General features: G+C 44.2%; 1 protein-coding gene across 1 annotated transcript in view; it reads right to left on the minus strand.

Annotated features, from left to right (window-relative positions):
• Nucleotides 1-25,839, minus strand: part of DNAH10 (dynein axonemal heavy chain 10) — a 270,391-nt gene that overhangs the window by 26,128 nt on the left and 218,424 nt on the right. Inside the window, exons 60-64 of the mRNA XM_088482144.1 lie at nt 14,734-14,951; nt 13,692-13,913; nt 12,081-12,228; nt 11,142-11,421; nt 8,405-8,634 (exon numbers count right to left, since the gene is read on the minus strand). Of these exons, the coding sequence (XP_088338270.1) occupies nt 8,405-8,634; nt 11,142-11,421; nt 12,081-12,228; nt 13,692-13,913; nt 14,734-14,951 (1,098 nt within the window). The remainder of the gene's footprint in view (nt 1-8,404; nt 8,635-11,141; nt 11,422-12,080; nt 12,229-13,691; nt 13,914-14,733; nt 14,952-25,839) is intronic.

The following is a 25,839-nucleotide window of genomic DNA, read 5'->3' on the forward strand; positions in this document are numbered from 1 at the left end:
TGATTCTTTCTATTCTAGACATAGGCCAGAGGTCCCTAAACACGGTCGACAGGGCAACCTAACAGTCCAGGTTTTAAGGCTATCCATGCTTGACCACAGGTGACTTAATTAGTACCTCAGCCAATTTGAAATAACCACCTGTTCTCAAACATGGATATCTCTAAAACCTGAACAGTTGGGGAGCCTCGAGGACTGTGTTTGGGAACCTCTGACATACGTCATAGCACTAAAACATATAGGACATGATTCAGACCTGCTCGCTAAGCTGCGGCCGCTCGCACTCACCGATAGTCGCCTGTCTGCACATGCGTATAATTTGCAATGCGCGTACGCAAGCCAGTCTTAGCGATTGGGAATCGTGCGCCCGTAGTACACAGACCGCCCGCTACTTTGAGTGACAGAATGTGAATGTGAACAAGGGAGTGGATATTTGAACGCAGGCGTGTCTGGCCATCAGAACGGAGTTTAATGGGTGTGCAGAATTAGCAAAGTAGCATCATTGAACACGTCACTTGGTTGTTTTTTAGCCTAAACTGCTTGCAGTGCGTGGGAGGGTAGAGTTAATCACAAGCGCTGCGATCGCTTCCGATGGTCCTAGATGTACCAATGTTTTAAGACACTTCCTGAAGATGACGTGCGCTAGTGGGTGTCTAAATACACGCTAATGGGCGTCTACATTGGCAAAGTGATCGCTCGCCAAGACATAGTGGGAGTGTTTTTGCCTTGTCGAGTGACTGGCTGCCTTGATGTCACTTTGTAAAATTTAAATACGCTGGGAGCGAGCGGCCGCAATTAGCGAATGGGTCTGAATGAGCTCCATAGTTAGTATAAGAGCTCACCAATAAATAAATGTATTTTTGTTGTATATTAGAAGAATGGCCATAAAACACCATTTTAGAAAGAACTCAAATAACCAACAGACACTATAAAAGCTTCAATTAAACACAGATATCTTTATTGAGGTTCTTATTAAATATTTTCCAAAATACTGTTTCTCTTTACAACACTTCTACTTTATGCTCTGCCTGTTAGCAACTTAAATTTCAGCAGTTTTCATTATAGAAATCCCATAATAGTTATTACGGCTATCTTTGGGCCTACATGCACGCAATCGGCCGATTAATGCGTACTGCGCATGCTTCGCAATTCTTGAGTAAGGTCAGGGCTTGTGCGAGAGGCTGTGATGGTACTCAATTTTACCAATGTTTTCGCAGTCCTGCTAAACATTACGGATGTGTGTAAGGTAAAGTGGGCGTCCTTATGTTGTGCGGAGATTGCATTCCGATCGCAATATTGCATACCGGGCCCTCTATTCACTATATTTTTGTGTGAAACTATTGATTACGATAGGTGCAAGACAGTCCTGGGAAAGCAAGATGACTTTGGGCCCGATTCAGAGATTACACTAATGCGATTTCACAAGTAATGCAGCAGCGAAAATATGCTGTTTCCAAAGCTTACCCGAGCACAGGGACTCCCACTGCTGCCTTTTTATATCCGTCTGACGTCACATGCCAGCGTAAACATCGGTAACATCGATACAGATTGGCCAGTCATGCAGCAAGTCTGACCAGCCTCAAACACAGCGACTCTCCTGACATGCAGGGAGTGCTCATGCTGTGGAGGAGATCGTAATAGCTAATTCATGCACGCCCATGAAACAGCGTTTAAACGGCCAGACACACCAGCATTTGTGTAGCCACCCCCGTTACCTCCCCCAAACACTGACTACTTGTCACTCACTTTGCAAATTAATCCTCTGTGCAATCAAAATCGCAAAGCAAAATCTTACGGCCTATGGAAGATTTTGATGAGGACTTTGTCAGTGACGATTGTGACAAGAAAGTGTAATGGAGTAATGTATCAGCCAGTGCTGCAAATGGGACTTTGCTCAATGTTTTTCGCAGATAGTTAAGGTCAATTGTCCATGAACACGACATCCATGGCAATATATTTGCTATTTGTGTTAAAGCATTGTGCTGGGAACGCAAAAATAGACTAGGCATATTACTTTACATTCCCAACTAAAGCAATAGTGGTGACTGCAGCAATCAGGGCCGGTTCTAGACTTTGTGGAGCTCAGGGCGAAAGTTTACTTTGGCGCCACCCCATTTATACATTGTGTATTATATATCTCACGTCACAGCAGCAATATTGTACACCATCAGGTTCATGAAATTCTAACAATTTATTGCAAACTAATTCTATTGTTCCTGAAGTTAAAAATGCAGCTTTATTCTTTTCTGTGTATTAAATGTAAAGACAGCAATGCAGATTTCATTTCTTTTTTTACATTATTTATATCAGTTTTATGGGAAATACAGAGATGAAAAAGGGAGTTATGTAACATTAAGTACAAAATGCAAATTGGTTTGGTCATCGCCCTCTCCCTTATCCTCAGTTACAGAAGTGTAGTTTTTTCTGTATCCACCAGGACCACTTCCATTTTTTTTTCTCTCTAACCTCCTTGCACTTTATCCTCTTACATTAAATATCCATTCTGATTCTTTAAATTATGTATAAAGCACAAAAACAAAAACACACTAAGGAAAAAAAGCAGAACAGTAAGATGATTTTTATACAAAATTATTAATGTATAAACATTCATATTATTGTTATTGTGAGTTATATATATATATATATATATATATATATATATATATATGAGATATGGTAAGAACTTACCCTTGTTATCTCTATTTCTACGAAGTCCATAGGGTTCCACAGGATACCTTGGGGTATAGGTGATGACGTCAGGCATCGGGCACCATAGAGTTAAGTTTCAGCCTCCCAGGATGCGCTAGGGTCCCCCTCCTATACCCCGCCCCGAGCCAAGGCATCTCAGTTAGGTACCAAGCCATAGGCCGGAGGAGGAGAAGGAAGAGAGAGAAGAAAGATCTGGACACACACAAAAATCACATTCTCACCAAAGGGAGACGGAAAAAAACGGTGACCAGAGTAAAGCCCATCTGCAGCACAGGTGCGACAGGGCGGGAGTCCTGTGGAACCCTATGGACTTCGTAGAAATAGAGATAACAAGGGTAAGTTCTTACCATATCTCATATTTTCTACTTCAGGGTCCATAGTGTGTCCACAGGATACCTTGGGGATGTCCCAAAGCAGTATCCTTTAAGGGTGGGGACGCTCCTGTGCTGAAAGGAGAATCCGCCGCCCGAAGGAAGCATCCTGAGAGGCAAAGGTGTCAAACCTGTAATACCTCACAAAGGTATGGACATAGGACCACGTAGCAGCCTTGCAGATCTGGACTGCAGAGGCACCACGTCGAGCTGCCCACGAAGGACCCACAGCCCTAGTGGAATGAGCCTTCACAGAAGGAGGAACCGGCAGGCCTTCATGAAGATAAGCTTCAGAAATAGCCATACGGATCCAGGCTGCCAAAGTTTGCTTTGAAGCAGGCCAACCCTTTTTACGGAAGCCATAGAGGACAAACAAGGCGTCCGACTTCCTAAACGAAGAAGTGCGAGCAACATAAGTCCTTAAGGCCCGCACAACATCCAAAGTGGCCTCACCCACTGAAAGGCCGGGTGAGTTAAAAGCTGGAACAACTATTTCCTCGTTAACATGAAACTGGGAAACAACTTTGGGAAGAAAATCAGGACGAGTGCGTAGCACTGCCCTGTTCCCATGAAAAATCAAGAAAGGGGGTCTACAAGAGAGAGCCACTAAATCAGAAACACGTCTGGCCGAAGCTATGGCCAGAAGGAAAACAGTCTTAGCTGTAAGCCATTTAAGTTCCACTGAGCCCAGTGGTTCAAACGGCGGTCCTTGGAGAGCTCTCAGGACCACAGCCAAGTCCCAAGGCGCAACGGGTGGTACAAAAGGCAGCTGAATTCACAGAACGCCCTGCATAAAGGTGCGTACATCAAGGATTGTAGCAATCCTACGGTGAAACCAGACAGAGAGGGCAGAAACCTGCACCTTCAAAGAAGCAAGGCGAAGCCCGTGGTCTAGTCCCGCTTGTAGGAAGGCGAGTACACGAGACAGACGAAACTCCCGCGGTGCATAACCTCTCGGTCGACACCACTGGAAGAACGTATGCCACACGCGATGGTATATTCTCGCGGAAGACGGTTTCCGAGCTCTTAGCATGGTTCGCACTACAGAGCTGGAAAACCCCCTGGACCTTAACATGGCGGTCTCAACAGCCACGCCGTCAAAGACAGCCGAGTCAGGTCCGGGTGAAGACAAGGACCCTGTGACAGAAGGTCCGGTCAGAGCGGTAAGCGCAGAGGACTGTCCACGGACAGACCCTGAAGGTCTGAGAACCAGTGCCGTCTGGGCCATGCAGGAGCTATCAACAGGAGCGTCCCTCCTTCCTGTTTGAATTTCCGGATTACCCGTGGAAGAAGGGAAATCGGAGGAAAGAGGTAAGCAAACCGGAACGTCCACCGGACGGACAGAGCATCCACCAGAGACGCCTCTTCGTCTCTTGTGCGAGACTCGTACACCGTCAACTTGTTGTTGTGCCGGGATGCCATGAGGTCGATCTCTGGAAGACCCCACCTGTCCACCAGCAGTTGAAAAACATCCGGGTGCAGGGACCATTCCCCTGGATGAACGTCCTGGCGACTGAGAAAGTCCGCCTCCCAGTTTAGCACTCCCGGGATGAAGACAGCTGATATGGCCGGAAGATTGCGCTCCGCCCATACCAGGATCCGAGACACCTCTACGAGAGCCGCCCGACTTCGGGTTCCTCCTTGCCGGTTTACGTAGGCCACGGTGGTAGCGTTGTCCGACTGGACCTGCACTAGGTGACCTTGGAGAACCCGATGTGCCTTCTGGAGAGCATTGAAAACCAAGATGTTTATTGGAAGCTCTGCTTCTGCCGGAGTCCACCTGCCCTGGAACAAGTGTGGACCCGAGACCGCTCCCCAGCCCCGAAGACTGGCGTCCGTTGTTAGCAGGACCCAATTCGCCACCCAGAACGGACGACCCCTGTTCAGATGGGTCGTCTGCAACCACCAGGCTAGAGACAGGCGAACCTCCGGAGTGAGCACCAACGACTGGGATTTCAGACTCTGAGGCAGTCCATTCCATTTGGACAGGATCAGGTGCTGCAGAGGTCTGGAGTGAAACTGGGCATATTCCACCATGTCGAATACCGACACCATGGAGCCCAGTAACCTCATTGCCGAGTGCAAAGACACCCGGCAGCTCTGCAGACAACTGCGCACCCTCGACTGTAAGGCAGAGATCTTTTCCCCCGTCACAAAGATCCTTTGTTGTCCCGAGTCCAATAAGGCTCCGAGATGCAGAATCCGCTGAGACGGCATCAGGGTGGACTTCTGCCAGTTTATCAACCAGCCGTGCCATTGCAGTAGCGCAATGGTCAGGACCAAGTGGCGCAGAAGGAGCTCCGGAGATCCTGCCACTAAGAGAAGGTCGTCCAAGTACGGCAACATGCGGACTCCCTGCAGCCGCAGGGAAGCCGCCATGACCGCCATCACCTTGGTGAAAACATGTGGTGCTGTCGCCAGGCCAAAAGGTAACGCCCGGAACTGAAAGTGGTCGCTGCGGATTGCAAACCTGAGGAACTGCTGATGGCGCAACAGAATAGGGACATGCAGGTAAGCGTCCTGTATGTCCAATGACACCATGTAGTCCCCAGGTTCCAGCGCCAGAATGATGGACCGAAGCGTCTCCATCCGAAACTTCAGCACCCGCAAAGACTTGTTGAGAGCTTTGAGGATGAGAATCGGACGAAACGACCCATTGGGTTTCTGCACCAAAAAGAGATTGGAATAGAAACCCTGGCCCCTCTGGGAGAATGGAACAGGCACTATAACTCCAGCCTGGAGCATAGTGTGCAAGACCTTCCGCAGCTCCATGGCTTTGTTCTGGTCTGATGGTAGACCTGTGGTGAAGAATCGAGCCGGGGGTCTGTGCCGGAAGGAGAGGGCATACCCGTGTGAGACCACCTCGAGAACCCAAGTGTCCGTCGTGGTGACCGACCAACACTGGGCGAACTGCAGCAGGCGGCCTCCCACTTTGGGATCCCCCAAAGGGAGGCCCGGACCGTCAGGCCGCAGGCTTGTCATCCGGCTTAGGGGCCGGACGTCTGGTACTCCAGGCCTGCTTCCGGAGCTTGGCCGATTTCTTGGGGCCAGCGTGGCTACAATTTTGTCCAGGTCCGGACCAAAGAGAACTTCTCCGTTAAAAGGCAATGCTTCCAAACCCTTTTTGGAATCCGCGTCCGCCTTCCAAGATCGCAACCACAATGTGCGACGAGCAGCTACAGCTGCCGAAGAAATTAGAGACGCCAGGGTACTAATATCCAAGGCCGCTTCGTTGATATAAGTGGCCGAATCCCGGAGATTGCCAATCAATTCCGTCTGCTCAGCCGGACAGTCGGAATCGAAGGACGCCTCCAACGTATCAGCCCAGTGCTCCATAGCTCTGGCAACCCAGCTAATGGCCATAGCTGGCCACGCTGCCCCCCCCCCCCCCGCAAGGGAATAGACGGACTTCAGGCAGATCTCCACCTTGCGGTCCGTAGCATCCTTAAGGCAGGACATGGATGGCATGGGTTGTGTGGCACTACGGACAAGGCATGTCACATGAGAATCCACCTGTGGAGGGGACTCCCACTTGGCAAAATAATTGTCCGCAAACGGATACGCCACTGCTAAACGCCTTTGAGGCTGATATCGTTTGCCTGGCTGTTTCCACGCTTCCTCTAGATGGTCAACTAATTGCCCCGAAAGAGGAAACACTGTGGTATCTCCTTTAACATCCTTGAAAAAGGCGTATTTGGACTTTGATACTGGAGGCTCCTCATCCTCAATAACTAAAGCAGTACGGACTGCAAGAATAAGGCCAGGTATATATACCTTAGACTTAGCGTCCAACTCTTTAGGACGGAAAGGTTCCTGGTCAGAAAGATCCAGAATCTCCCCGTCGTCGGACGTCCCGTCGTCATCCTCATAAGGAGCAGACAGAGACGCCACCGGCCGCTTGTGAGGCCGCATCACAGACTCCCCTTGCAACACTTCTGACAACTGCTGTACAGAGCTTGTTAACGAATTAACCCACGCAGGCTCATGAGAGACCTGAGGAGGGGAAATAGGGAGACTGTGGGGTACCATCAATTGTCTTGGGAAACCCTGCATGGGTGACGACACCACTGACTGCTGGGACAAACCCATCTGAGTGAAGGCAGGCTGCGGAGCTAACTGGTCCACTCTCAGCAGGGGCAGAACTCAGTCAGGGGCTGCAGCGGCTGAGCACATAGTTACAGTACTAATAGTACCGCATGAATGTACTTACCACCACCACGCCCAACGCTGCCTGCTGCTGGGGCCAGGACCAAGATGACAGATGATGACCATGGTGTGAGGACTCAGGAGTCAGACGCACCACACCAAACGCCAAGCACTGTTCTGCTGCTGCCCGCGCTTCTCTCGGCAGTCCGTCCCGGCGGTCCACTCCCCCCTGCGCTCATTGACGTCTGCGACTGCCGCGCATAGCATTCTAGGACTCCCAGAATGCCACGGAGGTACCGCATCGGCATTCTGGGAGCAAGGTGGGAGGGAGCAAGTGAGTGACAGCTGCTGTGGGATAAGACGCAGGAGGACCAGGTGCCGTCTATTTAGACGGTGCCTGCGGGGACTGTGGTCGCGTCCTCAGACTGCAGCACCCCGGGCAATAGCCATGCTTGCCCACCCCAAGAACCGCCACTGGCAGCAATGTAATATCAACATTTTCAGTACTGTTCTTTTGCATATAAAAGGGAATCGGAAAGTTCTGTGTTAAGTATTCAATCTTTCCATTTTGTATCCTTACAAACCTATGGCCCGATTCATTATGGATCACAACTGCGATTGCAGCTGTGTTTACACACGCAGTCTCACTGCGAAAATGTGCTAGTGATTGCCATCGCAATGCCATCACAGCCTAACATAAGGACACGCACTTCACCTTACACACATCCGTAATACTTAGCAACAGAGCAAAACCATCGGTAACACAGAGTACCATCGCACCCTCACGCACATTTGCCTTACTCAGAAATTGCTAACCTCATTGCACGCAGTGAAAGCCCAAGCTGTAATGGCATCGCAGTGGCTAATTTATGCACGCCCCTGTAACGGCGTTCAAATGCACTAGCACGCCTGCGTTTTGCCGACCATCCCCCCCACGTCACCATCTCCAAATGCTCACCTCCTGCCAATCACTCTGCGATGGGTCTGCATAGTCACTGCGATCGCAGTGAGACCTTCGCACACGTGCACTGCTATGCATGCACAGAATGCACCAATTGCCCGTCTGCGTGCGTAGTCGCAGTTGCGATCAGTAGTGAAACAGGCCCCTAGTGAGCATTCCCAATACCATTTTCTGTACTTACATTATCTGTAATTAGACAGCAGTGACATTTGATAATTACCTCTGTAGCTTTGGACTTTGTTTCTTCCAGGGTATGAACCAGTTCCACATTATCCAGCATGTTACCGGTGGAGGTTGCAAGCTCTCTCAATAAGGAGTCCTCCAAGTCCTTTAATAACTTCTTATTCTCACTGGTCTCTAGAATGAGATGTTCTCTTTGCTCTTCCAACTCTCTTCTTTCAAAGCCAACAATGACACTGAGTAGTTGATCTTCGAGGCCTTTTAAAGTAACTGAACAGTACACAGTAAAGAGATGCAGAGTGAGTACTATGCCCTTTAATGTAATGTATCTTGTATTATTTCATATAGCGGAATGAATTTACCATATATTGTACATAAACACAAGTATAGTAGTGGCGTGTTCAAGCAATTGCGAATAGATGCAGCCCAGGACATAGACACACTTGTGCCTGAAAAAGCCTATACACATAACATATGATGACAGTTGCCAGATCTAGCAAATCTCTTGTGACTGGCTGTTTGCAAACACTCCACTGAGGCCGACTAGAACTTTCTTTATCACTAGGGCATATATTATGATTTTGTGAGTGTGTTTAAGCTTTTTTTTTTCTTTTTTAAATGTGAATATACAAGACAGAGAATTGTTTATACAGTGCTTAAGAGGATTTATTGATTAACTGATGTCTAGACACATATATTGCTGCATATAAAAGCTTGGGTGCATGTGAAATATAGGTGCCTGTAATATTTGTGTGTCTGTCATGTGACGTGTAAATCAGATGTAAATGCCAACGTGCTCTGCATATGGGTGGAAATAGGTTATATTGTGTTCAACTATTACACTCGTATATTACGTTCTTGTTGTGGAAAACTCTGCATCAGCCCCAGAATGTTTTCTAATGGCAGCTTATTATTTCATTTTAATTTACTTAGCAATAACAAGTACCAGATTATGGTACAGGTATATTTTACTGATATAAACCACCTGAGATATGGGTTCCAAAACTACTTATTCATCCTGAGAGTTAAGGGCTCATGCGTACTGAGATTTGTATGGCATGTTAGACTGCTTTAGCTGTAACTGACAAAAATTGTAGCATATAATGGCCCAGATGTTCCCCCAATTCCAACTGACATCTGATGAAAGTATGATAAAGACAGACAGAATATCTTGTCGGACATCACAACATCTGACCAGGTATGCAGACATCGTTCAACCAGGCTAACAATGTCCCATGGTTTACCAACACACACGTCAAACCGCACCTTCAGTTGAACCACATATATTTGAAACGGCATAGCTAACTCTGCTCATACTTGTAACTTACAATCAATCTATTTTTGGTGCAACAGTCAGGACAGCCATCAGAGTGGTACAGGGGGCACTGATGTACTGGGCCTGGACTGTTGAAGGGACCCACTGATGCTAATGATCCCAGATGCAAACTGCTTCTTATTTACAGACAGTCCTGTAAATGAGCGGCAGTTAGGCTGGGATCATAGGTACTGCAGGAGACAGGTGAAGGAAAGGCATATTTACAGACCCCTGAGCAAGGAGGGGCTCACAGAATCAGGTGTGCACGCTGCTGCCTTACAGGCAGGCAAAGGATCATTTTCCAAGCTGCCCCCAGACTCTGCCCCTACCAATGCTAGTTCTACTCCTCTCCGGGCTTCCTCTCATTTGGGCAGGCCTATTGTGCACCACACGGCACAATTCAGGAAGAATGCGGCCATCACAGGAAACTCACCCCCTGTGTCTACAGATCTTATTTCCTGCCAACCACACCCCCCTTCGTGTGTCTTTCTTTCTACAGTTGTGTATATGTGCCTCTGCTGCCCCCAATGTGAACCTCTGCTCCCCCATTTTGCCTCTGCACCCCCTCCACATGTGTGCATCTATGCCCCCCTTCCCTCGCCATGTGTACCTATGCCCCACCTCTCCAAGTTGTCTATTTTCACTCCACCACCATCCCACCCATGTGAGCCTCTACCCCCTCTCTATGTGTTATTCTGCCACACATCCCCCCTCTGCATGTGTGCTTATGTTCCATCCTCTCCATTTGCACTTCTACCCCCTCACCCATATGTGATTCCGCCCCTCTCCATGTGTGCCTCTGCCCACTTGTCACTTTCTTTATTCCTCTTTGTCCCATTATCACTACTGTTCACCCTCCTTCTGCAATCTTCACCCACCATTAATTTTCCTCATACACATCACCTGCTTCCCCCTCATCTTCTATTTCACTCCTCTTCATATTTTTGTTCCTCTTTTTCTGGAAGCTTAAGGTAGTACCATGGCTGGTGGCGTGGATGAATGGAAACACAAGCATGTTTAACACTACTAAAGATGGCAGGTAAGTACAATTTTCTATCACCAACAGTAACCTCTGCCAGTGGTTCTACCACAATACATGAAAATATGTTTTCTAAATGCTTGGTTCTGTAAATAAAATATATATTTTATTTCTTACAGCGTTGTTGAACATTCATCTACACCATCCATTCATCCACACCACTTCTGATAAGCAGCCACCAGCTATGGTTCTACCTACAGCATCCAGAAAAAGAGGAAGAAAAACGTGAAGAGGAGGGAAATGAAAGAACGGGGGACTTATTTTAGTAACGATGCAACATATGCCAATCGACCTTTGCCCTTTTGTCTAGATTTTGTCAGTTAACACTTGAGTAAAACTCAGGAACACACCTATTCAAGCTCACCTATGTCTAGCAATATTTACATCTTTTATACAATAAAGGTAAGTGTTATATACTCTCACCTGTGTAATTGATGACCATTGCTTTACCAAACACTGAAGGAGAGTACTTTGGGTTAGCCAGTTTTGTATTTAGGTACAGTTTGAAGTTTGGATCATAATCAACCTCTTTATCTCCCAAAAAGAGAAACTGACGACCATGGGCACCTTTAATATTTTTCTCTAGAACATTGTCAATGACAGGGTCAATGTACTCATCAACATCTTGAAAAAGGAATGGGAAGCCATACTTAATGGCCATTTCTAATTGTTTCAAGAAATCAGGGTCATTAAAAGATGAAATCTGAAAAATAAATGAAAAATATTTTTAATATTCCAATTTTTTGTCAGCTGTTAGCCACTATCAATTTTATTAAGTAATTCAGTAACGAACTATATAATAGTAACAAAAGTCAGGCGGCACTCAGAGTCTCAGTAAATCCAATACCCTCACCAGAGGGATTTAATAGTCGACGTTTTGAGGTGATCCACCCCTTCCTCAGGTCAACATAACAAAGTGAGGGTATTGGATTTACTGAGACTCTGAGTGCCGCCTGACTTTTGTTACTATTACATTTTGGGGGTGCTGTCCCCCTTGGAGGGCACCGGAGCTGCATGCCCTATGACACGGAGTGTGGGAGTGCCGGTGCACAGCATTGTATATATATATACACACATATATATATATATATATTGTACACACACACACACACACACACACACACACACACACACACACACACACACACACACACACACACACACACACAGAACATTCAATGTAAGTGGGTAGAATAACACAATAACATAAGTCTGAAGCATTTGGGATAGTACATCCCTATCAGCCTATCAGTATTTCATAATTTGTAATTAATTTGCACAGTGTAAAACATTGGACCCAGACTTATAATGTGCATAAAATGACTGATCCTTAATAATGTATGAAAAAGAAGGTGACCCCACCTTCAGATTGTTCCTTTCCTCCTTCCTTTTGATCCAATTCAGTGCTTGCTGCTGAGGGTCTATGCACAGTGGGAAGCGGCTTGCCCTAGTGGTCAGTATGCCATTTTGTATTGAAAGTTCATCTGGAGGTAATCCTTCTGAGCCCCACCTGCAGGAAAGTCACCATTAACACCAATTAGAATATTGGCAAGACATTTAACAGAAAGTCAAGATTTATGCTTTGTTCTATACAAGTGTCTAAACACATTGCTGAAATCCAGCAATTTTAAACTGTATTCATCCATAATAAATAAATTTGTGATCAACTTTAAAATCCAAAATGTATTATTTTTTTTTTTATAATTTATTATTATTTTATGCTTTGTTAATCCACACAGGTAGTATTCTATATTATTCAGGTTTTCATGCTGCATGCTGATGTTCTTAGCAGTTTGTTATTTAATTATGATGGAGTAAATAATCATGGCAATAGTAAGTGCTTCATTTACTACAATGTAAACTATAGACGTTGTAATATTCTAATATTAAAGTCACATAATAAAATCACACACGGTTGCCCACCAAGCCTCGCACAATGTGTAACCTGTAATTCCTGTAAAGAGGTCTTCTCTTATTTCTGATCGCACCTTGTAAGGAACGCTGTTTTAGGTCAAAATCATTGAACACAGGCATTCAAATTAAATTGTTCTCAGATTTAAGCGGGGTAAACACACAAGCCACAAGATAATGTGTATGCTTGTATGTGTGACAGACACAGAATACAGAATTAACACTATTACAATGTTACAGAGACTGTCAAGACGGAGTCAGTTATCACAGGGAAAAATGTAATAAAATATATAAAATAACCAGAAGATTCTCATAACAAGAGTTTTGGGTATTCCACCAATTATCTATTTGCCTGGAATTCCTTCCAAGATGTATTTGGCCATTTGTGTCTACAGCAATGCAGTACTGCTCGATTTTGGCTTATATTTAGTGTTCTAATTTTGTTCTACTACACAAATACACTAGTAGATAACTATACTGCTACAAGGAATACTTATTTTATGTAATATATTATGTAATAATATACTATATAATAAGAGATTTACAATTCTCTTTCCGATCCACATCTCATCCAGAGATTTATACTTATATATGGAAAAACAAAAACCAAGTGTCTGGGGTAACATTCTCACTAATACCTCTTTTCCACCAAAAACCCAGGTCCGACCTGGGTTTTTGGACATGGTTCCAACCCTGGTCAGACCCAGGTCAGACCCATTTACACTGCACCTTTGATCTGGGTTACTCCCAGGTCAGCCCTGTTCACACTGAACTCAGGTCTGCCCTGCTAAACCTGTGAGATCATAAAAAGTGGGAGGTGAATGCCCCACAACCACCAATCAGCTCATTTTAGGCATGATCCAGGTCAGGTAACCCGGGTTGTACCGTTTACACTGCACCATTACCTGGGTCCATCCTGGGTCCAACCCTGGTAGCTACCTGGGTTGGATTGCAGGGTCACTTGATCCAGGTTATTTTCCAGGGACCCTTTTACACTGAGCTGTGACCCGGGTAGACCCAGCAAAAACCCAGGTTTTTGCTCTGGTGTAAAAGGGGTATTACCTGCTAATTTCAACATCATCAGTAAGTAGACTTTCAATCCTGAAGGGGTGACTCAGAGGGACTTCACGGTCCACTATGTCCTGCTGCCATTCTGTGTATACCATCTCTTTACGGAACTCCCAGTTGAAGGCACCTTCATAGCTGAGGAATGCGGAGCAGAGCAAACAATCTCCAAGTAACTTCACTCTCCTCTCCTTCAGGTCTTCTAAATCATTTGTCCACCTAAAAAAAATCAGATGTAACATAGATAACCGGCCTCTTGCCAGATAATACATTACTACGGCCCTACATTTCCCAGCCAGGATATGTTAGTCCAGTACAGTAAATAGATTATAAGTGCTTCTCACTTCCTGGTAAGACCTTGCTTATGTGCAGTGAGTTCTATTTCATATATGTGACTGCTGATCTGGGAATCTGGGCTGGGGGAATAACACATTATTCATGGCTTGAGAAGAGAACTGAGAAATTCTTGGTGCAATTGCTTTTAGCCCAAATGTATTTTCTGGGCTTTGTAAGGATCTGCTGAGCTCCTACTGTATGTGGTCATTTTCAAATTAAATCTACACAACAGCTTTTTTCATAAAACAAAACAGGTCACTATTGAACATAAAGAAATGTGCTGCAATGGAGTGATTGGACACACAAATTTGATTAAGTAAATTTACATACAGATGCGCCCAGATTCATTGTGGCTGATCGCGCCAAAAATGTGTGCGCATCGCACTATGCGCCACGACAAGCTATGGCGCTTCCCTGATTGCAGGAGTGCGTCTCCATTCAATCCTATGGAGACGTGAATGCGCGTCTACGATCGTTAGAGTGCGTCTACCATTCAATCCTATGGGAACACCCTAAGCGCGTCTCCGATCGCCTGAGTTAGTCTCGCGCCACGCATGGCGCGATTCGCTGCACTACAGGCAAGGATGTAGCTGGGCAGATCTGTAGGACATATGAAAAAAGGTTTGAAAAAAAATTGACTGCAATAAAATTATTGCTTAAACTAATTGTGGTTTTCATAGCTAAAACATCTTTCCAAACTTGCCTTAAATTCTCAGATCCCAAACCAGAGATGAGTTTATCAGCTGCAATCAGTCTGCGCTCCATGATTTCCGCTTCCTTTTGCAGCTTCTGCTTCTCTGTTATGGCATCTTCATACCGTTGTCCCAGGGCTTTCAACTCACTCTGGATGGTGGCTAATTCAGACTGGATCCTCTCCAGATCCCGCTTACTTATGTAATAGTTACGCTCCAGTTTTGCCACCTGCATTACAGGAAAAGTTATTTCCTCTCTAAATTTCCTAGAAGTGACAATGGGGCAGATGTATCAAGCAGTGAAAAATGAAAATAATGGATAAGCGGACCAGTGGAGAAGCAACCAATCAGCATCTACCGATCATTCTATAGAATGTGCTTTATAAATGCTTCGTTAAAGCTGATTGGTTGCTATGGGCAACTTCTCCACAGGTTCACATCTCCACACTTTTCACTGCTTAGTACATCAACCCAAATGTTTAAGGATAAGCACCTGAGGGGCACTGGGGTTGAAACCTACATTTTAGCAGTATACATTGTAGTAATACCCAGACCTACTGAGAATCTGGTGGGATACACCCATATGGAGAACTCAGAATGGGTGTTTCTGAGAGAAAATACAAATAATCTAGGGAAAAAAAAGTAAAATATATATATTTTAATATATATCTATCTTAATATATCCTCATTGTGTTGGAGAGACTGCTATAAGTTGTGAACTGAGGAACACACACAATCATGGAGCCCAACTCCAGTTCTCAATGAATCCACTGTATATCGGTTGTTAAACAAATGTCACTGCTTACTGCTGGTATATGGAACTTAATACCTATATATGAGAAGGTCTCCGCACACTGACATGGGAATATGACGTCTAGTCTGTTATATTATACATACTGAGACAAATTAGCAAACTCACAAATGGTGGATTTTAGTACAAAATAACTTCTGAAAAACTACACCCCATCTGTCTGCCAGATAGACCATCTTCACACCCTAAAATAAGTGGTCCAAAGTTACAATCATTCCAAAGGAGTCTCAATAATGGCATTTAATCCTCTGTTGTTAAAATTCACCCCCCAAAAAAGCAGAATCTCATAAAATTCTATGGGGCCTATTAATCATCGGGGGGCATTCCAACCCCCGATCAGTAAGTATCCAACTCGCTGCAATTTGCGGTGGTGAAAACTTAATTTCGAGAGCAACTCAGCATCACTCCGGTGAGGGGACAGCTGCTCCCAAAAGTAGCTGTCCCCACGATTCCCTACCACTGCTACAGAAGTAGCAGTGTTACTTATCAATGACTTGCCAGCCTTTAGCACATGTGTGTCCCGAGGCCATGCATGTGCACAGCCAAAGATCCCGGATCTCTCTTCGCAACTCCGGACCTCCTTTCCAGGGTTATGGGAACCAGCGCCATCTCAAGCAAACTCCGAAAACTGAAAGCTTTTGGAGTTTGCTGAATACTAGACGACCCTGTCAGGCCCATGTTAATAACTGGCCATGTTACATAAAACATACAGAAACTAGCGTTTCTGTATGTGTAACAGTGTAAAATGTGTACTAATGAAAGTGAATAGCTATCTGACATATTGCAGTCATGGAGAGAATTATCACTAAGGAGAACTCTTTTAGACTAGACTCACTGGTTCTTCAATGAAAACCGCAACCAAAAATAATAGGAGTTATGGTATGACATACCTTTGTTAACTCCTTTTCTTCGAGGTCCATGGGGTCCACAGCCATCACATTGGTGTTTATGGATTCATCCAGGCACCAAACAGTTAATCCAAGCTCTCAGCTCCCAGGATGCACTAGGTCCTCCCCCATTTACCCCGCCCCTGGTCACAGGGCGTCAGTTTGTCACAAAGCCCACCAAGAGAAGGCAAAAAAAAGGTAAGAAGGAAGGACATATGTTCTCTAGACATTCTCTCACAATGGGCGGAATTCAATTGATTTCGCGGCCCGCATCTCACGTCTAGACATTCTCTCACAATGGGCGCTATTCAATTGTGCCAGCGTTTCACGCTGATCGCACCCAAAGTGGTCGGGTTTAGCCGCGTAAAACGGCTAACCCCGACCAAAGTGCTTGGGCGCCCAAACAGGACACTTTTCGACGTTTTCAGCCCGCACCCCTCTGGGGCTGCGAGCTGAAATTGAGCGGTAGCAGCTGATCGCACCCGACAGGAGCAACAATAGAACAGCTCCGTCGGGTGCGAAGGGGGGAATAATCAATTGAATTCCGCCCAATGGGGGAAACACTTAAGAGATACAACAAAACTACCCATTAACACTAGGTGCGTTAGGGTGGGTGTCCTGTGGACCCCATGGGCCTTGAAGAAAAGGAGTTAACAAAGGTATGTCATACCATAACTCCTATTTTCTTCTTCGGGGTCCATGGGGTCCACAGCCATCACATTGGGGATATACCCAAGCAGTACCCCTACGGGTGGGAACGCTCCTGTGTCTCAGAAGAAAGGAGGATCCTGCGCCTAAAGGAGGCATCCTGAAAGGCAAAGGTGTCAAATGCATAATATCTTATAAAGGTGTGGACAGACGACCATGTGGCTGCCTTACACAATTGTTCCGCAGAAGCGCCCCAGCGGGCTGCCCATGAAGGACCCACAGACCGCGTAGAGTGTGCCTTGATCGAGTCTGGCACCCTACGACCCACTTGAGTATATGCCTGTCATATGGTCATACGAAGCCATCTTGCTAAAGTCTGTTTATTGGCCGGCCATCCCAGCTTATGGCAGCCATACAGAACAAAAAGAGAATCAGACTTCCTCAACTTGCTGGAGCGCTCCACGTAAATACGTAAAGCACGCACAACATCCAGGGAAGCCTCACCTAAGGACAGCCCTGACACATGAAAAGCTGGGACCACAATCTCTTCGTTTATATGAAATCGTGATACCACCTTAGGGAGATATCCTGCTTGGGTCCGCAGCACCGCTTTATCCTGATGGAAAACTAGAAAAGGAGAGCGAACTGACAAGGCTGCCAGGTCGGACACCCTACGAGCAGAATCGATGGCCAATAGAAAAATAGTTTTTGCTGTTAACCATTTGAGATCTACCGACTCCAATGGCTCAAAGGGGGAAGCCTGTAAAGCTTTAAGAACTAAAGACAAGTCCCATGGTGCTACCGGAGGAACAAACGGAGGCTGCACCCTCAAAACTCCCTGAAAAAAGGTCTTTACATCAGGCAACGAAGCAACCCTATGCTGGAACCAAACTCCAAGCGCAGAAGCCTGAACTCTTAGGGAGGCCAAACGAAGACCCCGCTCTAACCCTGACTGGAAAAAAGCAAGTACTCGGGACATCCTAAACACACTAGGATCATATTTTCTCAGTTTACACCACTGAAAAAAAGAACGCCAAACCCTATAGTAAACCTGGGCTGAAGAAGGCTTTCGTGCCCTCAACATGGTCTTTATTACTGGCTCTGACAACCCTTTGGCTCTTAAAACGGAGGCTTCAAGAGCCACGCCGTCAAAGCTAACCCAGGGAGATCCGGATACCAGCAGGGACCCTGTAGCAGCAGATCTCACCTAAGAGGAAGTGGCCAAGGCATGTCCACTGAGAGGTTTTGTAGATCGGTAAACCAATGGTGCCTGGGCCAAGCAGGGGCTATCAATATCATCATGGTGTCTTCTTGTTTGAGTTTTCTGACCACCCTGGGAAGAAGAGCTAGAGGCAGAAAAAGATACGCCAGCCCGAACTTCCACCTTACTGACAACGCATCTGTGAAGTCTGCCAGTGGGGCCCTGGTCCTGGACCCGTACCTGGGGACCTTGTGGTTGCGATTTGAGGCCATAAGGTCTATCTCTGGAAGACCCCATCTGTCCACCAGGACCTGGAATATCTTCAGGTGGAGAGCCGACTCCCCCGCGTCTATGTCCTGCCGACTTAGAAAGTCTGCTTCCACATTTTATACCCCTGGTACAAAAACTGCCGTTATCACAGGAAGATGACGTTCTGCCCATACTAGGATCCTTGACACTTCTAAACAAAACACACAATGGGAGCGCTATACTGACAAGGAGGATAAAATAATTAATATAAAGTAATGGTGATACCAGTCAATTCACAGGACCTACTTAATTAAAGAGAATACAAAGGTGAATAAGAGGGGTCTCAGATGAGTGCTGCTACCGATCGAGGAGCTGACCCTCAAATGTAACATGAAGAAAAACGCAAAAAGAGGAAGCGCTGTCCCTGAAGACCTCAATAATGAGTATAATAATATCTACTATCGATGTTTAAAATAACACAATAAATAGGAATGAGCTGGTAATAGATGGACAATACCATAAGCAAATTATAAAAAACTTTTATGAAGAGAAATATTAAAAACCGCAGATAATAAAATAAACATACAGAAATAAAAATAAAAACCAAATAAAATTAAATACACATCCATTGCAGTAATATAATATAGTAATGAACATCTAATGGCTTCAAACCATCAAATTGATAATACAATAAAATCGTATAGTAGCTTGCTGAAATTGACTTATAAAATCAACCTGTAACCCAAATATGAAAAAATGCCTTAGTTGGCAACTGGATTGTTACACACTTTCAGTAAGCTGCAACAAAGTTATCAGTTGATGTCAATAGACATTACAAATGGTAATTAAAACCACCATTAATGGACGGGTTAGTAAAAAACAGGTGTACACCTCATGCACATGAATTGGCTCTGGGATTATATCCCTTTAACACCGCTAGCATAGTCCCGATTCAGCCTGTAAGGAAGTCCCGATTCAAATACAGGGACAGTACATAGGCAGTGTCCTGACACACGGACACTCTGGAACCAATGATCTGTTCGGCCGATGTGGAAATAATATTAGTGAGGTACCTCAGTGTCCAGTAGATGGATTCCACAACCTCCGGCCGTCTGAAATGCAGCCTTTAACGAGTGCACTCGTGGCCGCCTGGTGAAAGTCTGTCAGTGCTCTTGAACGGTTAGCGGGACAGCAATCACTGCAGCGAAGGTCCCTGAGCTGATATTCCGGCTCCCGTCAGGCTGTGTTGCAGATGGGATTTACCCACATAAGGTTCAGCTGTAGAGCAAATGCAGCGCGTGGCCGGGAACTCCTGGTTGAACTCCAGTCAGGCTGCGGTGTGTAAATAATTCACCCACGTAAGGTTCAGAGGGGCATACTCAGCAAACGAGGGATAAAAGCTTGATGCGTTTCTCAGCACTTGCCGTTTCTTCAAGAAGCAGTCTCCCCAGTGATGAACAGTGGCTTTAAATACCACCTATAGCCAATTAGGTAGACAATTACACACCTCTGTCTCATTGGTGTCAAATTATCTGGCATGATAGGATCTTGCATAAAGCCTATTTCTGTATTGAGCAGCACAGAAAATGAACCTCAGCAAATATAATTATATTTAAGGGAGAAGACTTATTAACGATAACATGTACAAATAAACACCTTCAATATATCTATAAAGTAAAACTTTAGATTAAATTAAAACCCATACAGAGTCCATTCATTAATTATAAATATATCATATTGATATATAGTTAGTAATAGCAGCACCCTTCCTAAACAGTCTTTAGCCAAACTCACTTAGTAAATAAAAAATAGGTAATATGTCTTAGTCATAGGAATACATCAAATAGCATCAATCTGACTAAATAAATGTCTAATCATAAAGAACCATTCTTCTACATCATCAAACATCAGTTCAAGTAAATCCACATTTAAATAAATAATTAATAACTCTAGCTGAATTAGTAAATAGATAAATATATACCCCAAAATTGCTCAAACTCATACAAATTCCTTGATAATGTTCCTAATAATTTATCATAGTAAAGTCTATTTAAAAGGTATACATATACCTCAATAATAACAGATATTACTTCACCATAGTACATAATCATAAATAAATCTACAAATATTACCCAATACAATACTAAGTCTCAATCTACCTCAGCAGTGTAAATCACATATCTAGATTCATACTCTTCTTAATCCATATTCATAAAAATTGCATAATGAGATAACCTTTAGCAATAATCTCATGGCCTAATGGTAGATCTCTGAGATCCAGTACCAAAAGAATAAAGAAAAAGCAACATAAGATATTCAGGGATAATGTATACAAAAGGGTCAAGAGGACCCCATTCGATTACCTACTGTAATCTAATCTAAGTAGTCCTCAGATATGCAACTAACAGCGAGAACCAAGGTAACTAATGTGGAGGATGGATAGGTACGAAGGGGAAGTAGAAGGAATGACAACATAGCACCTAGTGAAAATGGATAATTATACGTTGAGTTCTATAGTATCATTGATTCCGTGTGGTATCAAGGTGTTCAACTTAAAGATCCAAAAGGCCTCTTTCCTGCATTTCCTGCATTTGAATCTATCTCCTTTACGATTCGTAATTTTAACTTGTTCAATAGCTGTTATATTGAGATTTTCTATACCACCCTGTGGGCAAAAAGAAAAATGTCTAGGGACATTATGGTTGGTAAGACTCTTCACTACACCTCGTCTATGTTCAAGGAACCATGTACTTAGTGCTCGTGTAGTACGTCCTACATACTGTATTCCACAGCCACATTGTAGGACATAGACCACAAAAGTGGATTTACAGTTACTAAAACCATCAATAGTTAACTCCTCTCCGTTAAGAGAATGAAGTCACTGTCGAATTCCTTGAATTCACGTGTTGGCATGTCAAACATCTAGTAGATCCACATTTGAAAAAACCTTTTGGTTTCGGTGGTAGCCAGGTTAGTCTGGAGTGATTCTCATTGGTCTTTATGCAATCTTTAAGTGTACCCGGTGTCAATTTTAGTTTCAATGTATTGGAAAGTCTGAAGACAACCTTAGTTGTTTCTTTCAAAGAAGCTGCTAGAAATCTATCCATTCTTAATAAAGAGGAGTTCCTATTGATAATCCTCTTAATTTCTTTTGCCGAAGAATTATATTGTGTAATAAAGGCCGAGGATCTCATCTCCTCCGTATGAGGCAATATATTTTTGGTGTCTCTGGACCTATGATTCTCAATTAGCAATGAATCCCTATCCATCAGTTTGACTTGTTCAAGCGCTCTGTCCAAAATAGCAGGTTGATAACCTTGCTGTAAAAAAGCACCGCGCATTTTTTCAGATTGTTGTAAAAATACGCCTTCATTAGAACAGTTCCTCCGAAGTCGAAGGAACTGACCCTTAGGTATATTATTTTTCCAACTTTCAAGATGACAACTCTTGTAGTTCCAATATTTGCTACAGTCAACTTATTTAATAAAAGTAAATGTATCCAATGTATTATTGGACACTTCAACCGTAATGTCTAAGTAATTAACAGTGTGATCACTAAAAGTGCTAGTGAGTTTGAGTCCGAAATCATTCCTATTAAGATACTGTACAAAATTAGTGACTGAAAGTGCATCCCCATCCCAAATAAAAAATAAATCGTCTATGTATCTGCCATAAAGAACCAGGTTTGCCCCAAATTCCCCATCCCAGATGTAACGTTCCTCGAACAGTCCCATCAGAAGATTGGCAAAACTCGGGGCAAACCTGGTTCCCATGGCAGTGCCCTGTGTCTGAAGATAAAATTGTGACTCAAAAGAAAAATAATTGTGCTCCAAAATAAATTTAATTGATGACAGAATAAACTCACGTGATGTCTCAGTCATCCCCGAATCTTGGGAAAGATAATACTGCACAGCTGAAATTCCCAAATCATGTTGTATATTTGTATAAAGGGATTCAACGTCACATGTAAGTAATAGATATGTATCTTTCCATTTAATATTATTAATTTTCTCAAGAAAATGTCTGGTATCTTTAATATGGGATCTTAGGGACATCACGTGAGTCTGTAAATGTGAATCAATGTACATTGATAGATTTGTAGTAAGTGACCCAAACCCTGAAATTATAGGACGTCCCAGGGGTGCAATGAGAGTTTTGTGTATTTTGGGTAAATGATAATAAATTGGGATCACCGTGTGTGTAATAAACAAAAATTGCCAAACCTCTTTAGTGATAATATTATCTAATAGTGCCTGATCTAACATCAGTTTAATTTCATCCTTAAATTCCTCAGTAGGATCTTTAGTTAATCTCTTATAAAAAGCAAGATTATCCACCTGTCTATAAGCCTCTAAGAGGTAGTCCTGTCTATCCTGGATAACAATCCCCCCTCCTTTGTCTGCTTGCTTGATAACTATAGAATGATCCTTGGTTAGTGCATTGAGAGCCATTCTTTCTTGTTTAGTCAGATTATCTTTAATAGTGACCACCTTATCAACTCTCTTGCAAAGATCCCTAAAATCTTCCATGGTAGCAGAATAAAAGCTTTCTAGATATGGGCCTCTATATTGTATTGGATAAAAATTAGAGGGATTTTTAAACGATTTAGTATATGTTGATACATCATATAGTTTGGACATCTCTAGTCCTGTAGTATTCCTATTTTCTTCAAGTAGGGATTCCAGAATTCCCAATAAGACATCGTCCCCAGAGTCAAGAACAATCGGGAAACCATCAATGTTTTTATGTTTTAATGTTTTTTGCGCAAAGTACCTCTTTCGGCTTAGAGTCCTAACAAACTTGTGTAAATCAATAAATAAATCAAAAAGATTAGGCTTCATAGCTGGGGCACATTTAAGGCCCTTACCCAGAAGTCTAGTCTCATCTAATGTCAACTTTTTACTTGACAAATTGAACACTCCCTTGTTAATTATCTCCATCTCAGATTCTTGTTTGGATTTCTTTTTGGCAAGGCCTGCTCTGGTTCCTCTCTTTCTTCTTCTCTTGTTCTTTTGCCATTCCAGTCTATACTTAGGGCCCTTTCTCTTATTGAGCGAGACGAGGGGGGATGATTGGACCTTCCCTCCCTCTCTAAAAAATGTGGTCGTTGTTTGGTGGAAGTCCCCTCATCGTTAACTGTTACTGCTGGCTCTGGTGTATCGACATTGTCATTTTGAAGAACACTAAATCTATTCGGCCTAGAATATTCCCAGTCATTGTGGGGATTTCTATATGATGGGAAAGACCTATTGTTGGGGTCATAATTTTTTCTACCTTGTCCCCATTGAGATGGAGCTCTTGGTTTGGCCTGATCTTGATTTCTATATTTCATAGTTGGTGGTGTCCTAACCCTATACTTGATGGGAGTCCTATGGTTGAAAGGTGTCCTAAATCTTCTATTAAATGAACGGACTTGGTTGTTATCGTAATCTTCCCTATCCCTAAGGAGTTTCTTATCTTTCCGTGCTATCAAACTCTTCTACCTTCTTATTAATGGAAGCATCTCTATCTGAATAGCCTGGGCATGTCTCAAAATTTCTAAGTTCCAGCTGTATGACTTCAATTTCCTTTTGTGTCTCTGTAACTTTAGTGGTCCTATAATTGATAAGAAGTTCCATTAATGTTCTGAAACATAAATCAAGCGTTTTGTCCCACACCTCAGTGAAGGATTTATCCTCCTTGAAAGAAGAGGTCTTAAAGATCCTAAGTCCACGTGGGATTAGGTCCTTATCTAAATATTTTTGCAGAGTTAGCTGATCCCACCAATGGCGGGTTTCTGCTAAGCAAAGCGACTCCATTTTGTTAAAAGTTAGTGCATCTCTGTAGTTTGATCTAGAGTACCTGGAGTTGGTTCTGCAATTTTATTACACATATAATTATTTCGTCTCTGTAGACGTTCAGATAAACATTTTAAACTAGAAATTTTCCAGTAATATTCCTGAAATATCTGCGGGTGGAGAGCCCACTCCCCCGCGTCTATGTCCTGCCGACTTAGAAAGTCTGCTTCCACATTTTGTACCCCTGGTACAAAAACTGCCGTTTCTCACAGTAAGATGACGTTCTGCCCATACTAGGATCCTTGACACTTCTGCCATGGCTCCCCGACTTCGGGTGCCCCCCTGCCGATTTAGGTAAGCTACTGTGGTAACATTGTCGGACTGTACTTGCACCGGCTTGCCGTGCACAACATCCTAGGCTTGTACCAATGCCCTGAAAACTGCCCTCAGTTCTAGTACATTTATGGGCAGACAACTTTCTGCCCTTGTCCATCTTCCCTGGAAGACATGTGGGTCTGACACTGCTCCCCAACCCCGAAGACTGGCATCGGTGGAGAGGAGAGTCCAATCCGATATCCAAAACGGCCGTCCCTGGTTGAGGTGGTCCGTCCGTAACCACCAAGACAGGGACAACCTGACCTCTGGGAAGAGGTAGATCTTCTGAGATTTTATCGACCGATAATCCCTGTTCCAGCGTGAGAGAACCCACCGTTGCAACGGCCGGGAGTGGAACTGTGCATAATGCACTATGCTGAAGGTGGATACCATTGATGCCAGCCTCGCATGACCGCATGCACTAATACTCGTCTGTTGTGTAAAAGATTGCGTATGCGCCCCTGTAGGACTGCAATCTTCTCTTACGGCAAATACAATCTCTGCTTTACAGAGTCCAGCCGTGCTTTTAAGTGCACCAACTGTTGTGATGGTTGAAGGAAGGATTTCTTCCAATTCACAATCCAACCGTGCCTGTGTAAACAGGAGATTGTCACGTCGAGATGCCTCATCAACTCCTTCGGAGATTGCCCTAGCAAAAGGAGATCGTTTAAGTAAGGCAAAACTCTGATGCCCTGGCGCCTGAGGGCTACCATTATCACCGCCATGACCATGGTAAAAACCCGAGGGGCTGTGGACAGGCCGAACGGTAATGCCTGAAACTGAAAATGGTCCTGCTCCACTGCAAACCGCAGAAACTGTTGATGGGATACCACAATGGGCACATGTAAATAAACGTCTTGAATATCCAGGGATACCATGAAGTCCCCTGGTTCCAAGGCCAATACTATTGACTTCAGTGTCTCCATATGAAACTTGGGTACTCGTATGAACGTATTGAGGTTCCTTAGATTTATAATTGGTCGGAAAGACCCATTTGGCTTCCGAACCAGAAACAGGTTGGAATAAAACCCCTTTTGAACCTGTTCCTGTGGCACTTGGACGATCACCCCTTTCTTCAGCAGGGAGTGAACAGCTTGCTGTATAGCCAACACTTTAACCGACCCCACAGGCTGGGGTATGGAAAAAAACCTTTGGGGTGGACTTCTCCA

The sequence above is a fragment of the Taudactylus pleione genome, unplaced genomic scaffold (assembly GCF_031769625.1).
Source record: "Taudactylus pleione unplaced genomic scaffold, aTauple2 ptg000282l, whole genome shotgun sequence".
Taxonomy (NCBI): domain Eukaryota; kingdom Metazoa; phylum Chordata; class Amphibia; order Anura; family Myobatrachidae; genus Taudactylus; species Taudactylus pleione.